Source organism: Erpetoichthys calabaricus, chromosome 3 (assembly GCF_900747795.2).
Source record: "Erpetoichthys calabaricus chromosome 3, fErpCal1.3, whole genome shotgun sequence".
NCBI classification, from domain to species: Eukaryota; Metazoa; Chordata; class Cladistia; order Polypteriformes; family Polypteridae; genus Erpetoichthys; species Erpetoichthys calabaricus.
In genome coordinates, this window is record NC_041396.2 from 174,707,518 (window position 1) to 174,730,923 (window position 23,406).

At 39.5% G+C, this 23,406-nt stretch overlaps 2 protein-coding genes across 3 annotated transcripts in view; one reads left to right on the forward strand and one right to left on the reverse strand.

Annotated features, from left to right (window-relative positions):
* rragd (ras-related GTP binding D) overlaps window positions 1-23,406 on the reverse strand; it is a 212,862-nt gene that overhangs the window by 96,490 nt on the left and 92,966 nt on the right. Inside the window, exon 1 of one of the 2 annotated variants that reach the window (XM_028797542.2) lies at window positions 2,969-3,200. The exons of the other annotated variant lie outside the window; for it this stretch is intronic. Within the exon in view, the coding sequence (XP_028653375.1) occupies window positions 2,969-3,092 (124 nt within the window). The 5' untranslated portion in view covers window positions 3,093-3,200. Of the gene's footprint in view, window positions 1-2,968; window positions 3,201-23,406 lie in introns of those variants that run through there. 2 annotated transcript variants of the gene reach the window in all.
* ankrd6b (ankyrin repeat domain 6b) overlaps window positions 13,455-23,406 on the forward strand; it is a 153,163-nt gene continuing 143,211 nt past the window's right edge. Inside the window, exon 1 of the mRNA XM_028797544.2 lies at window positions 13,455-13,622. The gene's annotated coding sequence lies outside the window, so the exon portion shown is untranslated. The remainder of the gene's footprint in view (window positions 13,623-23,406) is intronic.

Consider the following 23,406-nt stretch of genomic DNA (forward strand, 5'->3'; position numbering starts at 1 on the left):
CCTTCATCTGCGCCCACCTAATCCATTTTCATGTTGCCAGAGCAGGAGGCTGATCCAGCTATGCAGGAGTCGTTCTGCTACTGTCTAAGCATGTTCTTCCTAAAATCCAGCCCCTTGAAGGAAGAGGATGCAGCAAATGCATCTTTAATCTCCAAACAAGCACAACTGAAATGGAATTAATATACACCAAACATCAACCAGAACACAGGTTACAGAGCATTAAATAAATTTGGATAAATAAATATGGTAACACTTGTTATGGATGGGACTTCCATTCATCCAGAGTTATTTTTGAAACTTTCAGTGTATGTCCATATCTAAAGAGCATATGGAACTTTATGTTCAGATAACATGTCTCTCAGCCCATTAAGCACAAATATCCAAAGCCACTCAATTTTTGGCATCAAGGGTAATCTTTCCTTGCTAGCAACATTTATTAATGTGAGCTTGCTGTTGCTCTTTCACTAAATATCCTTGTTGGCGTATCAAAAGTGGTGGATTTAGTGGCTTGCAAATTGCTCAATATCAAGAAAATCAACATTATGTCAACCAGTCCAGTCAATTCTTTGCTAACAGATGAAGAACCAGGAAGTTGAAGCAGTAACAGATTTTGCTTTCTTTGGCTCCAAGACTGCTGCAGATGGAGACTACAGCTATGAAATTAAATTACACTTGTTCTGGGAAGGGCAGCTATGGCAAATTTAGATAAGACAGTAAAGATTCAGACATCACATTCTCACCAAAGGTCCATATTGTTAAAACTATGGTGTTTCCAATGGTGGTTTATGGCAGTAAGAGAAGGACTATCGCTAAAGCTGAATGCAAAAGAATCAATGCTTTGAACTTTGGTGCTGGAGGAGACTACTGAGAGTTGCTTGGACAGCAAGGAGATACAACCAATCTACACTTGAAGAAATACGACCAGAATTCTGATTAGAAGATTTGTCAAGGAAATGCTCAAATACTTTGGTCACATAATGAGAAGAAAGTATCCTTGAAGAAGAATCTCATGTTGGGGAAAACTGAAGGCAAAAGGAGCAGTGGACACCATAGACTTTGATGGATAGACAACATTACTGAAACTGTGCATATGACCATGAAGGAACATAGGGAAGCAGTTTTGGATAAAAAGCCTTGGCATGCTAAATTCCATCAGGTCAAGAAGAATTGGACTAGACTAAATGGTGAAACAACAACAACAAAACTGAGTAATAGACAAGGATCAAGAAATCACCAATTTTAGCATGACTCACTATATGTCTATGACGACTCCATGACAGAACATTAATAAGGAAACTCACTTCTGTCCACTTTCCATCTGCTTGTCCCAGTGAGGAACACAGTGACAACATGCCAAGGTGAACTAACCAGGCCATCTAAGGGTTATGATCCCTCCAGTGTGCCCTGCATTTGTCCCTAATTAAAGCACTTATTTCCTGAGTCATTCTTAGACATATATTGTCAGAAGCTGTGTGCTTGTGAAAAATTACCAAAAAGAGAAAAAGCTAGAGAAAAAGCAGTCCAAGAAATTATATATATGAAGTGACAGACATGAATGGGATGGATCATGGAATAAAAGGCAGTTCAGTAAATACAAATAATAAAATTTAACATTTTGTTTTTTTTGACATAAGGGTGGTAGAGTGCTTAGTATTGCTGCCTCTGAGCTCCAGGAGTCCAGTTGCTATCTGTGTGGTGTTTGCACATTTTCCCCTTGATTCAGACAACCCAAAATCCTGATCAAGCAGTGTCATTGAATTGATGAAAGTAAAGCTTAATTTATATCAAGTAACATTAATGACAGAAATAGCCTAATCTGGTATCTGGAAGCATTAATGCAGTACAGTCTTGCAAAACAAGAAAATATGGGTTCTTTGTGAAATGTTGTTAAAGAGTTTTCTCATTTTATAAATCTACTTTGTTATACCTACAATGTATTTGTTCATAATCCTATAAACTGTAGTTTAATATGATAGTTTTCATAGATTACTTACAGTTATTTGGAAATTAATAGACTAATTGTGACACATAACAAATACAGCCAGTTAGCCAAAGTAACATTGACTTTTTTCTCCACTATGACTTAACATTTGATATCCGAGATCTTAAAGTGTCACTCAGAGACTTTTCACAGCTGTAACTTCATGACTGAAATATGTGTTCAGCAACCCAAGACATGAGAATTAATATAAATTATAAAAAGCCAACTACTTAGGATATTGCTCAACACTGAGTGACCCTATGGACTCTACTGCAGTGAGGTACAACGAAGTGATATTTTTGAACTGGTCATTGAAGAATTGTCCAACTTTATTAGTCCGAACTACAGAACTCCAAAAAGAACGAAGAAGCAGCTTGCTGAACTCAAGCTTTAGACTGAGGCGTTAGAGCGCAATCGCGGCTGAGGGCGTAAGGAAGAGGGGGTGACGTCATTGCATAGTTTTGTGTCAGGTTTACGCGAGCTCGCTTTCTTTGCAGTGCTAACTTACAGAAGTGTCTCTCGGTCTGCTAAAGTGTTCTTTTGAAAGTCAAAACTAGTCGTGCCGCATACTTGGTTGTTTTGAACAGATTGGCTTTGTCGCTTTTTCTGCGCGGCTTCAGATCTTACATTAATTATTGTAATTCAGAATTCTTCAGTCCTTAGAGGAATGTAGTGGTTGCTAGCCAGATATGGAAAGCTAAGCGCACACTGACTGGAATGAGTCCTTGACGGTAACGTAGCAGAAACCTAAAGATATGGTTAACTAGGATCTTTGATTAGTATTACTGAAATTGCAGTGGTTTGTTTTGGTGTGATAACCTTGAACTTTAGGGAATCCACTCAGTTTCCCTAACTCTTGAATACATCTAAAGAATAAACAGTTTTAGAGCGTGTCACTCAATTCCATTATAAGACTTTCCACAGTTATCTTATAAGCACTGAAGCACTCATGCAGTAAAGTTAGTATTTATGTAAATTATGAGGTACCGCCGTCTTCGCAACTGCTGTCGGCGTCTCCATCGGTGAAGGCGTCTAGGTCGTCGTCATCGTCACTCATTAAGATATCCTCCTCGTCGTCCTCATCTTCAAGCTTTTCCTTGCTTTCACTCATGACGGCCGCAGTTCCTTTCGCTTGACTTTGCAGCGCCTACAGTGGCACACAGCGGCTCGCCGTCACCTGATAGTGCCCTGCCATGGTGAACTGTGACCCCGCCTCTGGTTGACTGTAAGATGTCGTACCGCGGCCATCCGTTACAAGGCGCCTTTTATCGTTATAGTCCCGTTTTCTAGTTAATTGTTACTTTAGAAGCATCCGGCTTTTTGTTTTTCTTTATGATTACTATAGCAACGTCTACAGCCGACTGGAGTCTGGGAATCTGAGTTTGGAATGGACGATCTGCCTCTTAAAGGTGTACAAGTGCGAACAACGAGTGACCAGCTCCATCAATTTTCGTCCCCGCTTAATCCATTTTGTTACTGACACATCAGAGCGTCTCCCGACATCATCGGGTGCACACAGATGCTCTCTCACATTAAGGAATCACCAAAAAGTCTTCGGGATATGAGGGGTAGGATCAGAGTACCCTGGCGAAAACCCCTCACAAACACAGGGACAGCATCTGCTGGGCCCAAAAGCTCTGAGCCAGCGGTGATAATCACTTTGCCGCTACCGATAGAATTAGCATACGCAAAACATCAACTCGACAACTTTATTTGAGCTGCTTAAGGAAATGTCCGATTTTAGAAATAAAACATGCATTTGAATGAGTACAGAGTTTCGAAGTGCCTAATCGATATATTACTAATTATCCCTGGCCATCTCAACAGCTGTTCGTTTACATATTCAACTTCTTACGTTTTAGTCTGCCTATACTGTACTTGTAGTGTTTTCAAAACTCTTAATCAGCTGAGGTTAGAAGCAAGGCACTGACTTATACTGAAATAAGAACACTGGCAACTTTTTTGTAGTAAAGATAAACAAACTGTCCCAGTAAACACATCATTTTCTCCTGGCCACCTGCAGTGTACCTTTTACATTTTGCTCCTGATTTCACCATTGTCTGTATTTAAAAGAAATGGCTGTGCCAATAATGAATTTCTTTTATTGTTTTTGTATCACATACTGTAACATGCAATGTATAAAAATAAATGAATATTTTATGTGTAATGTTAAACCTGCAAAACATCAAAAGCTATTATGTACAAAATAAAAGTGGTTATGCACACAGGTGGTGGTTGTTGCTCACTCTTCCAGGAAAATAAATACTGTAGTTAGCTTTGTTAAATATGGCCTTAAGGAGCCTGCAGTAGCAGGCATTACCAAATTGAGCTGAGTAAATGTATTTTTTGTTAGTATCATTAAGTAGTTTTTTGAATTCAGTCAAAAGGAGTAGTTTTAGTTCATAGTTTTCTCTTAATAAGTACTGTCTTGCAGTTTAACATAATAGCATAGTCTGAAAATTTTACACTATGTAATGCCCTATAGTACTCAGCATTGTTCAGTGGAATGTCTGAAAAGGAATTATTAGACAGTGAGTGCTCTTAGCATTCCATAATTAAAATAAACTGCCTGTTTTGCTGTAGTTTTCAATACAACATGGTAATGTTGTCAGCCATTACCCTTCAATGATACAGTACGCTTATTTTAGTCTATATAGGTAATTCTTTTGCTATTATTGAAAGAAGGCTACTGAGTGATATACTTAGTCCGCTGAGGCCAATAGAATAGAGAAATGGAACACCTTAAATTCTGAGTAAAGACAGCTACCTTTTGGCAGAAGGAGCATTTCCTCTTGTTGAAATAAGAAAACTGATAACTTTTTTGTAGTAAAGGTGGTCAAACTGTCCTAGTAGCCACATTGTTTTCCACTGACCACCTGCTGTTTAATTTGAAAGTACATTGGGAATTGACATCTTTTTACTCCTGATTTCACATGTTTCTCTATTTAAAAGAAATAGCTGAGTCAATAGACTGCTGACTTCACTTTATGTTCACTTTTCCTGATGAAGGTTGCAAAATGCTAAGCTGAACAGACCAGACCACCCTATGCTCAAGAACATTCTTCAATTCTTAGTAAGGAATACCACTCAGAATATCATTCTATAATATTAACTAAGGAACATCCTTTTGAGGCCCTATAAACACTAGAAATTCTTCTCAACACAATCAAAAGTATTTTTAATTCAATTGTAAAGTGTACAACTCTACAATTTTAATTTTTGATTGAATTGTAGAGTCATATTTAAACAGAAAATATAATGTAATTTGTAATCTTGTCATTGATCATCAAAAAGTACCCCTTCACCCAATTTTTATTTGCACCCACAACTTCAATAAACTAGAAGTTTATTTATTGGTTGTAAGGTTTACCAGGACAGTAGAGCAAAGTCTACTGTATTCCACTGCGTTTATGTAATTCATTTTTTAATATAGATTCATCCATTCTTTTGGGCTTGCTTTTCATGGTTTGGATAACAGGGATGATGATCCTAAAAGTCATTCCTGGTCAAATGGGAAGAAAGTACGATAATGTACTGTACACTGTTAGACTATGTTTTTTTGCAATTAACATACCAAGACCGTATAACATAACTAACCATAGTCACTGTCATGCAGGATTTTGATAGCAAGTGTACAGTATGTTACCTCTGTGTTACAAACTCCCAGAACTCATGCATAACCAGGTAATAGCTGCAAGATAAGCAGTTCTTTCCATACTAATATCTATAAGATTCATTACATTGAGAATTTGACAAAGAGATACCTGCTGTAAAAATAGACATTTAGATAACTATAAGGATTTAGCCTTAGATATGCTATAAAATTATTAAAGATCAGTAAAATGGAAAACATAAATGGATGACTGTGCAGGCAGCGGGGTGCCACTGGGGGGCACTAGCACACTTATGGTTATAGGTTTATAGGATCATTCATGTGTAGAGTACATAAGGAAAGAGTTTTAGAAATGGTGTATTATATATGGCTTGTTTGGATGTAAAATGGATTGCCAAAGTGCAAAAAGAAGTAATCCAGCAGGTCATTACTAAATACAGTGAAAGTTGATTCCTGGCACTTCAACATGTATTTTGTTGTTAGGGATTTTAATGATATACCATGTCCAACAGATGACAGCACCTTATTGTGGCCTTAAGCCTATTAGGTTGACCCTCTAATCTCAATTGTATACAAAGCTTATGGCTGATTTCTTGAGACTATTGAGTGAAGTATTAGAAATGCCATTAACAACAAGCTAGTGAGCTTTGAATGTGGGCAGATCGGGATAGCAAACAGAAAAAATGGTCAAAGTTGCTCCGTTTATGGAGCATAAGCAGACAGACCTTCTAATACAGAATATTTATTTGTGAGCAAAAGATCAAAGGACAGGGTCCTGGCATTAAAGCATGTGTTTGTTCTTCGTGGAGTTTACATGTTCACCCAGTGTCTGTGTGAGTTTTCCGGTGTATATTCCATTTTTCCTCCCACATATCCTGGTTAGGTTGCTTGGCCATTCCAAACTGGGTCTGCATGTGTGTCCAGTGATGACCTGATGCCATGTACAGGATTTTTTTATCTGCCTTCTACACAGTGCTGCCATAATGTCATGTTAAATGGCCAAATCACCCATACTAGACAGAAAACAGCAAGTACTTTTGTAAGGCACAAGTTGTTTTTTTTCTTTAGATTAGGCATTTTAACTTCATTTGATTACCACTTCTAAATGTGTGTATGGGATATGTTACACACTAAAGAAAATATTCTAACATTTATTATCTTTGGCACCCTATCACAAAATGCACTCTAAGTGTTGCATAATACTTATGTTTGATTATTTCCATATTCTCTTCTTGAAAGAATGGACCAAAAAAATCTGAAATGAAGTAAATATCAGCACAACTTGTTCATGTTACAACAGAGCCAATGACTATAAACTCAGTCACTGAAGCCTTGAAGATATGGACTGACATTTTATTACCCTTTTTAATTGCATCTTTACTTTGCTGGGGGAGATGACAACTTTTTGTTGAAATAAATGCTAATATACTTGTTGTTTTTGCAATTCATCACTCACAACTGGTATAAGTAATATTCTTACATGTGTGTCACTTTTCATTTACCTTTTATTTTCTAAGTAATAAACAAATTATATAAATACTTATATAATTTTTAAATTACTTTATTTTGTTTTTTTTTTAACCATGAGGTTACAGAGCACACTACTACATACACCCATTCCCCGTATATGAGGTTAGGTATTTACATTTACATTTATTTGCTTGGCAGATAGTTTTATCTAAAGCAACTTACGAAACAGGCAAACATAATTGAGTAACATTAGGCTAGGGCCAATTTGTTCAGTAAGTGTAGTAGGCCAGGTAACAAAAGGTGATTGCCACAAGTAAAAGATGTAATAAATGATAAATTTACAATCATAGATTAATAATCGATAAAGCAATTAAACTTAATGTAACAACAAAGCAACCAACAATATGAAAGATAACAGTGCAAAGTTTTTTTTCCCAATCAATTAGACAGATAATTACAGAACAGGTAGCATTTTCAATTGCTTCCTAAATACATTGAGGCAGCCAGCAGTTCTTATGGAGATGGGCAGCTTGCCCCACCAACTAGGAACTACACAGGAAAAGAGCCTGGATTGAGACTTGATACCATGCAGAGGTGGCATCACCAGACGTTGTTCCCTGGTAAACCTGAGTGTGCAAGAAGGAGCATCTCACCTCACCAGTGTCTCCATATACACAGGTGCTGACCCATTGACTATTCTGTAGGTAAGCGTCAGGGATTTGAACTTAATGCATGCTGCTACAGGGAGCCAATGAAGTGACCTGAAGACAGGAGTGACATGCACCCATCTCAGTTGGTTAAATACAAGACAGGACGCTGCATTCACACCATCTGCAGTGGCTTGATAGCACATGCAGGTACTCCGCTATCACTCTGTTACTAGGTTATAATTTCCAACTTTTCAAATATGTTTTTCTTTAGGATGTGGCGGGAGATATATCATCACAGACATTGGGAGAACATGCCAACCATTTTTGAATCATTCATATATCCATCCATCCATCCATTATCCACCACTTATCCGAGGTCAGGTCGCAGGGGCAGTGGCCTAAGCAGGGAAGCCCAGACCTCCCTCTCCCCGGCCACCTCCTCCAGCATGTCCTGGGTCTGCCCCATGGCCTTCTCCCAGTGGGACATGCCCGGAACACCCCCCTAGGGAGGTGTCCAGGGGGCATCCTGACCAGTTGCCCGAACCACCTCAACTGACTCCTCTCAATGCGGAGGAGCAGCGACTCTACACCGAGTCTCTCCTGGATAACTGAACTCCTCACCCTATCTCCAAGGGAAAGTCCAGCCACCCTGCGGAGAAAACTCATTTCGGCCACTTGTATCCGCGATCTTACTCTTTCGGTCACTACCCAAAGCTCGTGGCCATAGGTGAGGGTAGGAACGTAGATCAACAGCCTCACCTTTTGGCTCAGCTCTCTCTTCACCACGATGGACCGTTGCAAAGCCCGCATTACTGTGGATGCCGCACCGATACGTCTGTCGACCTCCCACTCCATTCTTCCCTCACTCGTGAACAAGACCCCGAGATACTTGAACTCCTCCACTTGAGGCAGTAATGTGTTCCCAACCCGGAGAGAGCGTTCCACCCTTTTCCGGCTGAGAACCATGGCCTCGGATTTAGAGGTGCTGACTCTCATCCCCGCCGCTTCACACTCGGCTGCGAACCGCTCCAGTGAGAGCTGGAAGTCACTGTCCGATGAAGCTAACAGAACCATGTCATCCGCAAATAGCAGAGACGAGATTCTGAGATCACCGAACCATACCCCTCCGCTCCTTGGCTGAGCCTAGAAATTCTGTCCATAAAACTTATGAACAGAATCAATGACAAAGGGCAGCCCTGGTGGAGTCCAACCTCAACAGGAAACAAGTCCGACTTATTACCAGCAATGCGGACCAAGCTCCTGCTCCTAATGTACAGGGACTGAATGGCTCGTAACAACAAGCCTTGTACCCCGTACTCTTGGAGCACACCCCACAGGATGCTTCGAGGGACACGGTCGAATGCCTTCTCCATATCCATAAAACACATGTGGACTGGTTGGGCAAACTCCCATGCCCCCTCCAGGATCCTGGCCAGGGTGTAGAGCTGGTCCAGTGTTCTACGGCCGGGACGGAATCCACATTGTTCCTCTTGAATCCGAGATTCGACCATCGACCAAACTCTCTTCTCCACCACCTCTGAATAGACCTTACCGGGGAGGCTTAGGAGTGTGATCCCCCTATAGTTGGAGCACATCCTCTGGTCACCCTTCTTAAAAAGGGGGACCACCACCGCGGTTTGCCAATCCAGAGGCACTGCCCCCGATGTCCATGCGATGTTGCAGAGGCATGTCAACCAGGACAGCCCCACAACATTCAGAGCCTTGAGAAACCCAGGGTGAACCTCGTCCACCCCAGCCCCGCCACCTTGGAGCTTTTTAACTACCTCGGCGACCTTGGCCTCAGATATGGATGGGTAACCCCCCACGGAGTCCTCCATTACCATATAAATAAGGATAAATGATGGTCTCAGTATAGCTCTCTGGACTGTTCCACTGCTGATCTCATCTGAGGCAGAGTGTGCTCTAATTACTTGTAATTTATGTTTCCAGGTTATGTACATTATTCTACATGTCCATGTACAGTCCCTGTTTAGCTTGCCTCACCTACCTATTTCTGTGTGAATTTCTCCTGATATTCTGGTTTTCCTCTCACATCCCAAAATCATGTGTGTTAATTTAATGGCTGACTCTAAATTGGCCGGTTGTGATTCAGTATAAGTATATGAGTTTGCCCTGCAGTGGAACTGGCATGCAATGCAAGATTGAGTCCTGCATTGTACACAGTGAAGGGCAGGATGGGCTTCAACTCCTGTATCCCTGAACTAGATTAGGCAGGATCTAAAATTAAAGGACTTTTTTTTAGTAAACTTCACATCCATCTACTTATCTATTTTCTAAAGCCACTTATTCTGGAAATTATCCCTTCAGCATTTGGCACAAAGCAGAAAAAGACATCAAAAACATACCAGTATATCACAGGCCACACTCAAACATACATACCCAATTACAGTTACCAATGAATCTAATATACATGTTCTTGTGGTTATGTGAGGAAACCAAAATACCAGGAAAAAGACCACAAAAACCAGGTGTAAGTTAGCAATCTCAGTACAGTAGATATTAAATACTGTATGTTTAGACCTCAGCATGAATTAAATGTGTTTCAAAATGTATTGTGATCTCTATTACTCTTTCTCTTTGTGTTAGGAAAGATAGTTTTATCCATAAAACATGTTGCTTCTTCTTCTGAACTCCCTTTGGTGCCACCCTAAATTATTTGATGGATTTATTTACACACACCACCAATATTTTATTTTCATGTCTATAATCTCTTTTAGTATTCAGGTGGAATGATGGCAAATGTCTGCTGCCAGAATTAAGAAGACCTTAAAATATTATTCATTGAAGTCATAATTTTATACAGAGTAGCGTTATTCACACTGAACACCAATCAGGTGCACAACACAGAGAGACACAAGCTAGAATACATCCTTTACAATATATGTTTTCAAGTGAGGGTTATGATGTCAACATGCTGAACTGGACAGACAGGGCCGTCCTATTTCCAACAATAGATTTCAGCTCTTGGGGAATTCCAAGATGTTCCCAGGCTGTTCAAGAGGTATAATCCCTCCAGCTTGTCCTAGTTCTGGGTCTTCTCCCAGTGAAACATGCGCTGTACATCCAATGGGAGGTACCAAAAGGGTTTTCTAACTAAATGCCCAAAACAACTCAACTGGCTTCACTCAAGACATAAAAAAGTGGAACTATGCCAAGACCCTCCCATATTACTGAGTTCCACATCTTTTCATGGACAGTGAACCCAGCAATGTTATGCAGATCTCAAAAATATCTTTTTTAACACCCAGGTAATCAGAAGCATAAATGAGGATGGAATAGACTGACCGCTACATTGAATGCTTTGTTTGCAGACTTCACATCTTCAATGAATTCTTTGTCACACAGGCACAAAAGTAAGAGATGGAAAGCCCAGAAACATTCTTTTGCACCACTAAGTATTTTACCATTTCCTGGCACACATGCAAACAGGCAACTTGTGAGGAGGCTTGGTGCCTTTGTGTGCCCCATAAAGGACACTTGTTGGATTGAAAAGAACAATCTCATGGTAAGAAGTGAAAGGATGGTGACCAACATAGTTGAAGGCTCAACCACAGCCTGCTCAGAGTTTTTTCTACCTTATACAGCCTGGAGAGAGAAGGGCTCTGATTCAAACCTCCTTCACCATCTCCTCCTTTAAGTTACCAATAAACCCCTGGGACACAAGGGTCCGTCTTGTGTACTGGTAGTTTGTTACTATTGAAATGTGTTCATAACCTCACTATCCTTTATTAATAGCTTCAATTAGACATGTTTATAATCACGTATATGAGCAAGTTTGATTTTTCTAAGAGTATATTTAAAGGTGAGTGTGGTACAGGTTTACAAACAACAACTCGAAGATATTACAGAAAACATATGAAACAGACAAATTAATAATGATGACAATTTTCAAAACTGAATACAATCAATTGACCCTGAATTAAGATTTGCAAAGGTAAATCTTAAATAAGCTAACACTTTTAAAATGCAGAAAAGCATACATGAAAACTTGCACTATAATTAAAATAACTACTAGAAAACGAAGTTCATTTACGATGAAAACCATTCATTCAGCAATATTCAAAAATGAAACAAATTCACTAATAGCGAGACACCAACAACAGAAATATCTGACAATGGAGACAGACTGCACATCCATCCATCCATTTTCCAACCCGCTGAATCCAAACACAGGGTCACGGGGGTCTGCTGGAGTCAATCCCAGCCAACACAGGGCACAAGGCAGGAAACAATCCCGGGCAGGGTGCCAACCCACCGCAGGACACACAAAAACACACCCACACACCAAGCACACACTAGGGCCAATTTAGAATCGCCAATCCACCTAACCTGCATGTCTTTGGACTGTGGGAGGAAACCGGAGCGCCCGGAGGAAACCCACGCAGACACGGGGAGAACATGCAAACTCCACGCAGGGAGGACCCGGGAAGCGAACCCGGGTCCCCAGATCACCCAACTGCGAGGCAGCAGCGCTACCCACTGCGCCACCGTGCCGCCCCAGACTGCACATATGATCCTAAAGAAAAGACACGTACCTTTTAACTCATCAATACTGGTTTTGCTGCCAGTTTGCCTTGCTAATTAGTGATTTTAAAATGGTTATCTTTGGTTGTGCTAATAATCGAGTGCCCTTCAATGATAGTATCACGCACTGGGTTAGTTCCTGCCTTGATTTTGCTGCTGTTAGGACGGGACGGTCTACGGCGTCACCCGAGCCTGTTGTGAACAGGCACATTCACAAAATAAAAGGATGGATATTAAAAATTGGGAAATGAGTACGTTTTAAATAAATACTAACTAACGACATCAGTACGGAAGCGTATTCCCGCCACTCAGAACAATTATTATTGCGAAATAACGCAATTCTTTTGTAAAATAATGCAATAGATAGATAGATAGATAGATAGATAGATAGATAGATAGATAGATAGATAGATAGATAGATAGATAGATACTGTATATATTTTTTTGAGTGGCGGGAATAAGCTTCCGTACATCAGAGGCCGAAACGTGCAAATAAACTGTTAATACTTTATGAAGCAAACACTATACACTGAGAAGGAATATGTCACGATTTAACTCCGTAGTAATCAATATTTAACAAAGATCAATCACAGACCCATGATGAAAAATTAATTTAAAAAGAATCGGCGTCACCGATGTCAAAGATGGATACAACGTATCAAACGAATACTCATCAAAAATGACAAGATGATAATAAAAAAAACCCGTTAACAGCAAAGTGACAGATCACAGCAGCTAAAAAAATCACGAAAGGGAAAAAAGTTTGTTAGCAAATAATATTCAAAACTGTTGAAATAAAAAACTATGTGAAACATGTTGGAAAAACACCATTTCCACTAATAAAACGGGAAATGCATAAATATTTCATTCAGGTGACAAGGCGCACAGTCAGGAATGTAACTGAGTTCTGATTCAGGGTTTAGCAATTTAAACCGTGAGGCTTTGCGCGGCATTCGTGTTCAGGGCACTATAAGAAACGAGTTGCACACTGATACACCTACACCTTAAAATATACACGTTAAAAGCGTTGTTTACGGTGCGACCGTATATAACTGTAGGCACACACCGCTTTCCATTACGCAATTACTGCGTGGTTGTTTCCAAACTTGTTTGTACTTTGTTTGCTTCCTCCTCTTCTCATTTCATATGTCGCCCAGAAGGTGTCGCCAATTGTAGGCACGGAATATTTAATACGCAGACCTTTTGAAGTCAAGCCTTAACTTTTTCTTTCTTTCTTTCTCTATTTTCCCAGTGGAGTCGCGCGGGCACAAGTTTCACAGCGCTTGAATGGTCAGACTATTAACTCCCACGCTCTTTACTGCCGAAAGTCCCTTTTCGTCTTGACCGCAGCGTGAGGAAAAAGGTAAGTTCCACTTTAGTCTCCCTCACCTTTTTCAGCACCACCTGTCCGGGTTCTGCGCAAACGCTGCGAAGGTCCGAAGAACCGCTCCCCAAAATCCCGACGCACGCGCGCGCGCGCTGAACGGTTCTTTGTCCGAAATTTAGGAAACGTGCTTTGATTGCCGCTTTAATAATTTCGAGAACGTCTCGTGGTGGCAGGTCGCGCTTCATCGCACGACAGTCGGGTGGCCTTGTTGTTACTGTAAACAGATCATCTAGTGAAGTGCACGCGTCTTCGTGTTGATGCTTTATGGTGATATATAGTCGAGTGGTAATGGGATGTGTTAGGCGCTATATACTTTACCGTTTTAATTTTCATTTATTTTTATGAAGCGAGCTATTTGCCAAACTAACTTAAAATAACATTCTCACATTCGTTTAATGAAGTTACGAGTCCTGCGGTGTTTAAAGTGCTAAATATTACCTTGCACGATATTGTATTTACATATTTACAGAATATGCAAGGCAGGTGAAGTGTGCGTTGCTCAAAGGTGTCATAATGTGGTTATGTCTGTTATTTGAACATGTGGTTTTCTGCAAGCTGTTTTGGCACTCAGCTGCGCAGTTGGTGACAATGAGATGTTGATGAGTGCATATTTAAGTCAATCATAGCACCTGCAAGAAATGTTACTGTGCATTGCATTAGTAATTTACTTTTCTGAATACCTGTAATTTGCCCAGTGCCACACCATGAGTCCATAATGGGCTGTGATGGCACAGATTCCACAGCCATGGAACAAACTTACTGTTTAAAACGTTGAGACTTAAATAATCGACCTTTAAGTACTTTAATACATACATGGGGCAACAATACAAATACAAAAAACATCCATCCATTTTATGAACCACTTTTTCTCTTTCAGTTTGGAAAATAGCTGGTGCTGATAGGCATCAGCATTGAGTATCCTTTTAATAATGCAGGTTCAAGTCGTGAAAGTGGCAAGTTGAAAATTCTGGTCCAGACACTGTACAGTTTGCACATTTTTGTTGTGTATTTATGGGTTTTTCTCCAGGTTTTATTATTTTGGAAAATTCCTCCAAGAAGTGCTGGTTATGTTGGGATTTCATAGTAACTCCTGAGAGTGAACGTGGGCTTGTTAGGCAGTGTGCCCTTGTAACAGACTGGTGCCCAGTCCAAGTTTGTGCTTTGGCACCTGATGCAGCTGGAAAAATGTGTTCTGGCCGCCCATGAGTATATATCAGACTTTTAAAGTTGAGAAGATGGATGAATGGGTTCAGGAAATGAATGAATGATTAACATTGTGGTAAAGATTGAAAAGCTTGTTAAAGTTACTAGAATGTAAGAACAGGTAAGGGAAGAGGCATGCTCAAGTTCACACAATAGCAGTTGTGTGGGAAGGAGGGCCAAGAAATTCTGACTTTCATGGGGAGCTGCCCTTGCTGACTTGACTGGAAAGTGGGAGTATTGCTGTGTGACATATAAGAGGCCAGGCATCTTTGGTGACATTATTGTTACTCTCCAGGATTATTCCTTATTATGTTTAATAAGCTATAGGGTTACCTTGTGTTTCTACTACAAAAAGTGAATTCCAGATACCATTTAACGTTTTTATTTAGTGATTGTGAGAATGGAGTGTTTAGTTCAAATGCATAGTTTTGGTGAGCCAACATGGTGGCATGAGTTCAAGTTAGGAACTCAAGTTAGGTGCCGGCCCACTGCACACTATCACACACTCACACATTCATACAGCGAGTACCCTGAGAAAAACAACACATAAAGTGACTGGGCTAGGAATTCAAGCCTGGTCCCATGAGCTGTGAAATGGCAGTGCTAACTCTGTGCTACAGTTGCATCCATTTTCACTAAAATGATACAAAGTCAAATATTTAAAAAGCTAATTTCAACTGCAATAAAGATTCAAAACTAATAGCCCGAAGCGCACTATCATCTGTGAGCCTGCAATCACCTACCAGCACTATAGGATGCAATACCTGCCTTCAGAGCTTGGGGGTTTGGAGTGAATCTTTGTATTCTGCAATATTTTCCTTATATTAAGTTGCTTAATTTCATGTATTTTATTATATTTATTCGAGGGCTACATAAGAAATATTCAAAACATTCTGCTCAAATTTTGATTAAAATGTATTTGGATGTTCTTTACAGAAATACATCTGTTTGTTTTTTATAACCATCTTTCATAATTAGAGTCTTTTGAAGCATTTTACTAAGTCTTTGTAACTGAATGAATTTGAGTTTACTTTTGTTTAAATTTATTCCAAAAAATACAATGTACTTTAATCAATGCAGCTGTTGCACAGTTTATCTTTGAGTAGGGAGTAAAGCTCTGTATAAATTTAAAGAATTATTATTATTAGCATCTTTTAAGCATTTCTCATGAAAACTAGATTTTGTAAATAAATTACTTTTTTACTTATTTTTAGTATGTTTTGTCATTTAAATAAAGTCAATTTGTATTTCAAAATACAGAGTACTAAGTGGAGCATGTAGGGTTTGCATTTCTGATTCATGCTCAGTGAATAGGCAACCATTAGCCCTGTATCAAAGAAGGCAAATGGTAGACCATTTTAATGACTACAGGGCAGTGGCACTCACTGCCACAGCAAGAAAAGGCTTTGCAAGACTGGTGCTGGGACACATTAAACAGAATATTCCCAATAGACTTGATCACCTCCAGTCTGCCTATTTTCACAACCACTCCACAAAGAATGCCATATCCCTTCCTCATCATACGGTTTGCCCCCTGGATAATAAATAAGCTATTTTGCCTTATAGCATCAAAACAGATTACCAAGCTTATAGACTTGGGACTTAGTCCTAACCTCAGCAACTGAATTTTGGACCCCAGCATATTCAGACTAGCTGCATTACTTCATTCACAGTTTTGTGTACTGAGCATCTGCTGTACTCTTTGTTTATCTATGACTACATGACGAGACACAGTTGTATCTCCATCATTAAATGTATTTTTGACACTACCATTGTAGGCTTGATCATCATGACAAATGAAACAGCTTACAAAATATAGGTTTGTCCTCTGACAAAGTGATGCCAGGACAACAGTCTCTCCCTTCATGTCAGGAAAATCGAAGAGCTGGTCATAGACCTTAAGAAGCAGAAGACAGACCACATTCCCTTGTCCACTGGACGGCATGATGTTGTGAGGATCAGGAGCTTTACATTTCTTAGAGTGTCTATCACAGATGAGCTGAAGTGGACACAACACGTCTCAACCATAGTCATAAAGGCTCTCCATAACCTTTACTTCCTAAAATGTCTGAGGAAAGCCCAGAAGCCTCTGTCTATGTTCAGTCTCCTCATGTGTACAGTGGAGTCCATCTTAAACGGTTGTGTAACATCCAGATACAGCACCTGCTGCAATAGAGTCTTGCTATAGACTTGCTCCAGAGATGCTGTTGCAGACCCCTATGTGACTGCTCCGACTCTGTGGTGTCATTCAGGGCCTGCAGTCCAAGGGGTGAATTTGCCATTTAGTCGGAATCTAGGACTAAAACATTTATTTAGTGGATAAACGTGAGTATGCATGTAAAGGCAGAAAAAAAGCACTCTCATATTAAATGGGCTATAACATTTCCATAAGAAGATGTCATAATTTACTATCTAAAACTACTCTTCAGTTAAATATAACATGATTATTTTTGTGAGACAATGTCATGGTCTTGATGCTGAAGCAGCTTCAGAGGTTTGCAACTTAAGGCCTGCTGCAGCCTCTATGAACTTTTTTTATGTTTGTTATTATGTTTTGTAGCAGCACTTGCTGATTTTTCTCTAGCACATGTCACAAAAATATTAAATCATCAGCCAGACCACTTCTCTTCTGCTCAGCACTGCCAAGCACTTCAGAGGGTGGTTAAGTCAGCTGGGAACATTACTAGAATTCAGCTGCCTTCTGTTCAGGATATGTATAACACATGTTACTTTATAAAGGCAAACAGCATTTTAAAGACCTTAAGCATCCTCCACTCACTTGTCTTCTGCCTCTATTTCGACAATTGGTACAGGGCCATTAACATTTCTACCACTAGATTAGGTTAGGTTCAGGTTATCTGGACACTCAGCATCTGCTTGCATTGACAACTACCTAATGTGGGTTTATTTTACAGTGTATACATATAATCCTTGTAAATATATACTGTATATAATTGTATAAATGTATACATACTTTTTATTTATTTGTTTTCTATATTTTTATCATCAGCTCTAAGGAGATACCAGTGCAAATTCAATTGTACTATGAATACATGGCAATAAATGACTTTAGAAGTATTTACATATATATATATATATATATATATTCACGGCATTCATAGTCTGAATCACAATCTGATTGTATGGGTGGTTACCTACCAGGTAACACTTGTGGTTGGTCAGCAAGTCGGCTAATATCCGCCACGGTGCCCTCCTTCAGTTGCGAAAAGCAGATCATAGAATGGTTGAAATAGTTTACTGTCAAATAATGCAAAGAGTACGCGACACGTGTTTCGCCCTAATTCTGGGCTCATCAGGCATACACACTCACAGCACTCCCTCTCTCGCAACTGAAGGAGGGCACCGTGGCGGATGTTAGCCGACTTGCTGACCAACCACAAGCGTTACCTGGTAGGTAACCACCCATACAATCAGATTGTGATTCAGACTACGAATGCCGTGAATATAATTACCCTGATCTACATGCTGTCAAATAAACGAACCATACGCCGTGGCGCAACGTTAGGGGCTTCGCCTCTAGCGCTGACGCCCGAGGTTCGATTCCCGAGAGGGAGTGCAGTGAGTGTGTACGCCTGATGAGCCCAGAATTAGGGTGAAACACGTGTCGCGTACTCTTTGCATTATTTGACAGTAAACTATTTCAACCATTCTATGATCTGCTTCTCGCAACTGAAATGAGGGCACCGTGGCGGATGTTAGCCGACTTGCTGACCAACCACAAGCGTCACCTGGTAGGTAACCACCCATACAATCAGATTGTGATTCAGACTACGAATGCCGTGAATGTAATTACCCCGATCCACATGCTGTCAAATAAACGAACCACACGCCGTGGTGCAACGTTAGGGGCTTCGCCTCTAGCGCTGACGCCCGAGGTTCGATTCCTAAGAGGGAGTGCAGTGAGTGTGTACACCTGATGAGCCCAGAATTATGGCGAAACACGTGTCGCATACTCTTTGCATTATTAGACAGTAAACTATTTCAACTATATATATATATATATATATATATATATATATATATATATATATATACTCACACACACACATTATAATATTGCCTAATGTTGTGTATATAACTTGTGATCCTTATTTGTTGCCTGTTGTTAGTATGGTTTTACATTCTATAGTCTGTGTGGACATGCACTGTGTACAAGTCACAATATATTTGAGGTTGAGCTCTGTCTGTGGAAGCATAATATAAGGAAAAGCTCTTTGGCTGTAGCCTCTAATATGCTTTCTTTCTGTCTATAGTCACTTGAACTTAGATCTGGATTGGCAAGTTAAGAAAATGTCTCCAATGGCAGACAGGAGGAGAGAGCTTGGGTGTAGAGTGTAAAAGAATATATGGTACCTGAAAAAAGGTGTTTTGGTTGGTGGGCAAGTGGGCAAACAGCCCAGCTTGATAGACAAAAATCTGAATCTGTTCTCTACTCTAGGTATAGTGTGGCAAGTAGAGTTTGTTTTCTTCCAATTTCCTTTCTTAGTTTTATTGCTGCTCATTTGGTGTTTTTGCATAGTAAAATTACCATCTTTGATACAAAATTTTAAATTTGGCAGCCTTTATTCCATATTGGAGTGGAAGACAGAGGTGTCTTAATCACAAAGTCTAGAGAGCAAATTGTATGGTATGGGGTAGGTACTGAGTTTATGATTTATCTAATTTCAGAGCTTGATTTTTATTTATCTAGATGTTCATTTTGTACGATTATATTCTTTACACTCTTTAATCTGAGCCAGTTGGTCTGTCTGTTTTTGGAGGTTGGCAGTAAGCCAAAATTCTGTTTGTTAGCCAAAAATATTATAGAAATGTCAGTAAACATGCAGCACATTAGACCCTAAGAGGTTAATAACATTATGTGTTAAGTTTGGAATATTTGTTTAAAATGATACATGCTGGAGATGTGATTTTGGTATGACTTTTTATTTGTTTATCAAATAATGAAGTGTTACTATATAAATATTTGAGTGAAAAATACTGCTGTGTGAAATATAAACATGTAATTTGCAGAGCTAAAATAGTTTTCTCCTAAATGCTAAAATTAGGTTCCCACTCATCATTCAAATTCCTATGGTGACCTTGCATTTTATCTTGGACCCATGTCAAGGCTAATCCTTGGCCTTTTCTGAAGACATTCATTTTTTGGGCAGTGACTGAAATGTCCAAACTAATTTCTTGTTTGTCTTGAAAAACTGCGAGTTTTTGTCCAGTTGAGGGTTTTTCTCTTTTGGAGAATTTGAAGTATTTCATTTGAGAGGCTTTTAATGGCTGCTTGTCTCTCCTATGGCGGGAATGGGAAGCTTTTTAAGTAAAATCCCCATTGTGTCTTTTGTACTGCCGTTACCAAGTTGTAAATTTCTTTTGAAGTTTACTTTTCTTTAATGAAAATGGAATGTAAAGGTGTCAGATGCCAGTATGTACTTGAGGTTAATGTTGAATCCATTTTTTATTTCATATTTTGTATTTGATTTTAGAAGACTGTAGGTACAGAACAAAGTAGGAAGCTAAGTTATTGGGGAAGAGAAAGAGTTATATTTGATTTTCTATTTGTTGAATTTATATTATTTGTTTACTTATTCATTTTTTCTCTATCTGCTTATCAATGTCGGTGTGTGTGTGTGTATGTGTAGGGGGGATGAACCTATTCTAGTCACACTGAACACAAGATGAATGGCTATTATAGGACACATTTTTTCACTGAAACAGTATAGAGTTGTCAGTTAGCCTAACATGCTCGTCTTTGGAATGACCCATAAGGAAAATGAGAACAGCTAGAGGAAAAACTCATGTAGACACGGGGAAATGTACAAACTCCAAACAGGCAATGTCTGACCTGTGATTCGAACTCAGAAGCTGTGAAGCAGCAGCTACAACCACTGGACCACTATGGTTATTTCATATTGTTTTGTTTATGCCCCTTCAAAGTAATAATACTATGAAAAAACGTTGGACTGTTTACCTGATCTCCCTAGAGTGGAATGCACAATGAAACTAAAAATAAAAGGCTCTCTGCTTGTATATTAATGTATTTATTTAACGAGTACATCGACATAGTAAGTTGTGTCAATCTCATTAAGTTTTTTGGATCCCCTATTCGTCCTCAGGTGGGTTACCTTCATTATGGAGCTTGCAAGTTCTCCCATTGCTTTTAGGTTATCGGATGTTGTAATTGTGAAGGTTCCTTGTGATGTCCTGTTGGCCAATATTTTTGTGGCCACTGGTGCCTTTCCCAGCTAGCACAGGGCACAAGGCAGGAACAAACCCTGGACAGGGAGCCAGTCCATCACAGGGCGAACACACACACACATCAAGCATATACTAGGGTCATTTTGGCATCACCAGTTCAACAAACCTGCATTTCTTTGGACATTTGGAAGAAACTAGAGAAAACCTACGCAGATACAGGGAGAACATGCATACACCATGCAAGGAGGACCCAGGATGCAACCTGGGTCTTCGTACTGCGAGACACCAGCACTACCACTGCACCACCATGCCACCCACTGTTGAGATGTCTCAGTTCAAAAGCATTATGAATGGAAATCTATTTTGTTCATCTTATAGTTCTCACTGTTTGTTTTGTCTTGCAGGAATAGTTTTTGCAAAATTCTGGCCACAAATATAATAAGAAAATAATTTTAGTCTGCCTCCAAATTCCAGGCTTCTAGATCTTTGACCACTACCATTGGAGGATTTATTACCAACATTAGGACCACAATAATATAGAATAGCACCTACTTGAAATTCCTGAGCACATTCTCCCCCAGTCTACAATTCCAGACTGCCATGTGACTTGATTCATCCATTTGTCTGTATTGGCTTAGTTCTCTGACAAGATTGTGGAGTCAGGCATTATCTGCTTTTGAGTTGTCTGCCCAAATTTAAACAGACGGAGATCCATCACTTGCTCCCTGTGGGCAGGTGATTAAGGTAGTTTACCTTGTAAAGTGATGGCAGCAAATTTTGGGCTCCTTAATGTTTCTTCTTTTTGTGCATCTGAGGTGAAGGCTTCCTGGCCAGCATCCCAGAGTTGCACATCTCTTGTACCAGGCAAATTAAATAAAATTAGAACTCCATAACAATCTCTTAGAAAAATACTGTTTGAATCAGTGATGCAGCAGCACAGTATCATTTCACGCAGTCTTGTTTTTCCAAGGGCTCTTGTGTTCTACAGATATACATAAAGACCCCATATTATATAGTTCCCTATTTGAAATCCAATCCATTCAAATTCCCACTCCACGACAAATCAAAATTGCTGTGAGTTTTTATTTTTAATTGTAGCTGGTGATACAGACCTTAAAGTAGGGTCATTCTCTGCATGAAAGCCACATCGGATAGTCATTCCAACGTAATCTTTCAATTAGCCTAATCCTTTGAACAGTCAATCACCTTTCATGGTGAACACTATCCCAAAGGGCTTGTCATGCCTAAAACAGTTTTCAGATATGCATACTTAAAAATTAGAGCACAGGTAGGTTAAGTGACATGCTCAAGGTCAAACAGTGGAATTTCAGTCTTCTGTGTCCTTAGGCGGTAGACCACACTGCTTGTCAGTAATTGTTTAGTATTATATCATACAGTGTTAGTTAGCCATTTAGAAATACTCTGATTGAAAATAGTTACTGAAAAAGCAATAAAGCATAATGTATTGTATTGCCAAATTTGGAAAATGCTTCTAATATGTTGCCAAGAGCTTTTCACACCTTCTGGTTCATCCAGTATTCTGAGTTGGAGTATTAAATAGGATATAACATTGCAAGAGTCATGAGTCATTTAAATATCATAAAGGATGCATTGTTTTTATTATTACTATTATTAATAGAACTGTTTTTAATCTGTAGTGTCAGGGTATAGCTCCGCAGTGTCAAGCACTGTCAAACAGTGTCAAACAGGTAAAGTGTTTTTCCTTTCCCTGTTTAGCTGTAATGTGTAGTAGTTTTCTGATGTTTGAAGGCTGTATGTAGGGTAAGCAGTAAAGTAATTCAAATAAAGATTGATTGATTTAAAAGACTGATAAAACTGAATGTAGTTATAAAACACAAGAAGACCATCTTTCTTGTTTTTATTAGTTACACGGTTGCTGGGAGCCTATGTTTGTCCCAGCAGTTCTGGGAGAAAGGCAAGATAAATTCTTGTAAGGGATGCCAGTCTATGCAGTGCATGCCCAAAAACACCTACAGTACAGTTACTTACGTCTGGTTGATTTAGAGTTGCTTATTAATCTAATCCATATGCCTCTGAGGTTTGGAGGAGACACAAGGAAAGGGAAAGTGGCACTTAAGATCTGATTTTTACTTTGTGCAGAGGAACATTTCTGCATAAATGTAAACTGATGTAATCAAAGGGAAGATGGAGAAGAACAACTGTACTTTTGCATATGGTCCTGTTCTTCCTGTACTCCACAGTGGGACTAGGGACATTTACTATAGAAGAAATCCAGTTAACATTATCTGTGTTTGGTCAAACAAAACAGTCATTAAATCAGTTTTTATTATCAGATACTGAGCTTTTCTTTGTGTTACCAGGAGCTATA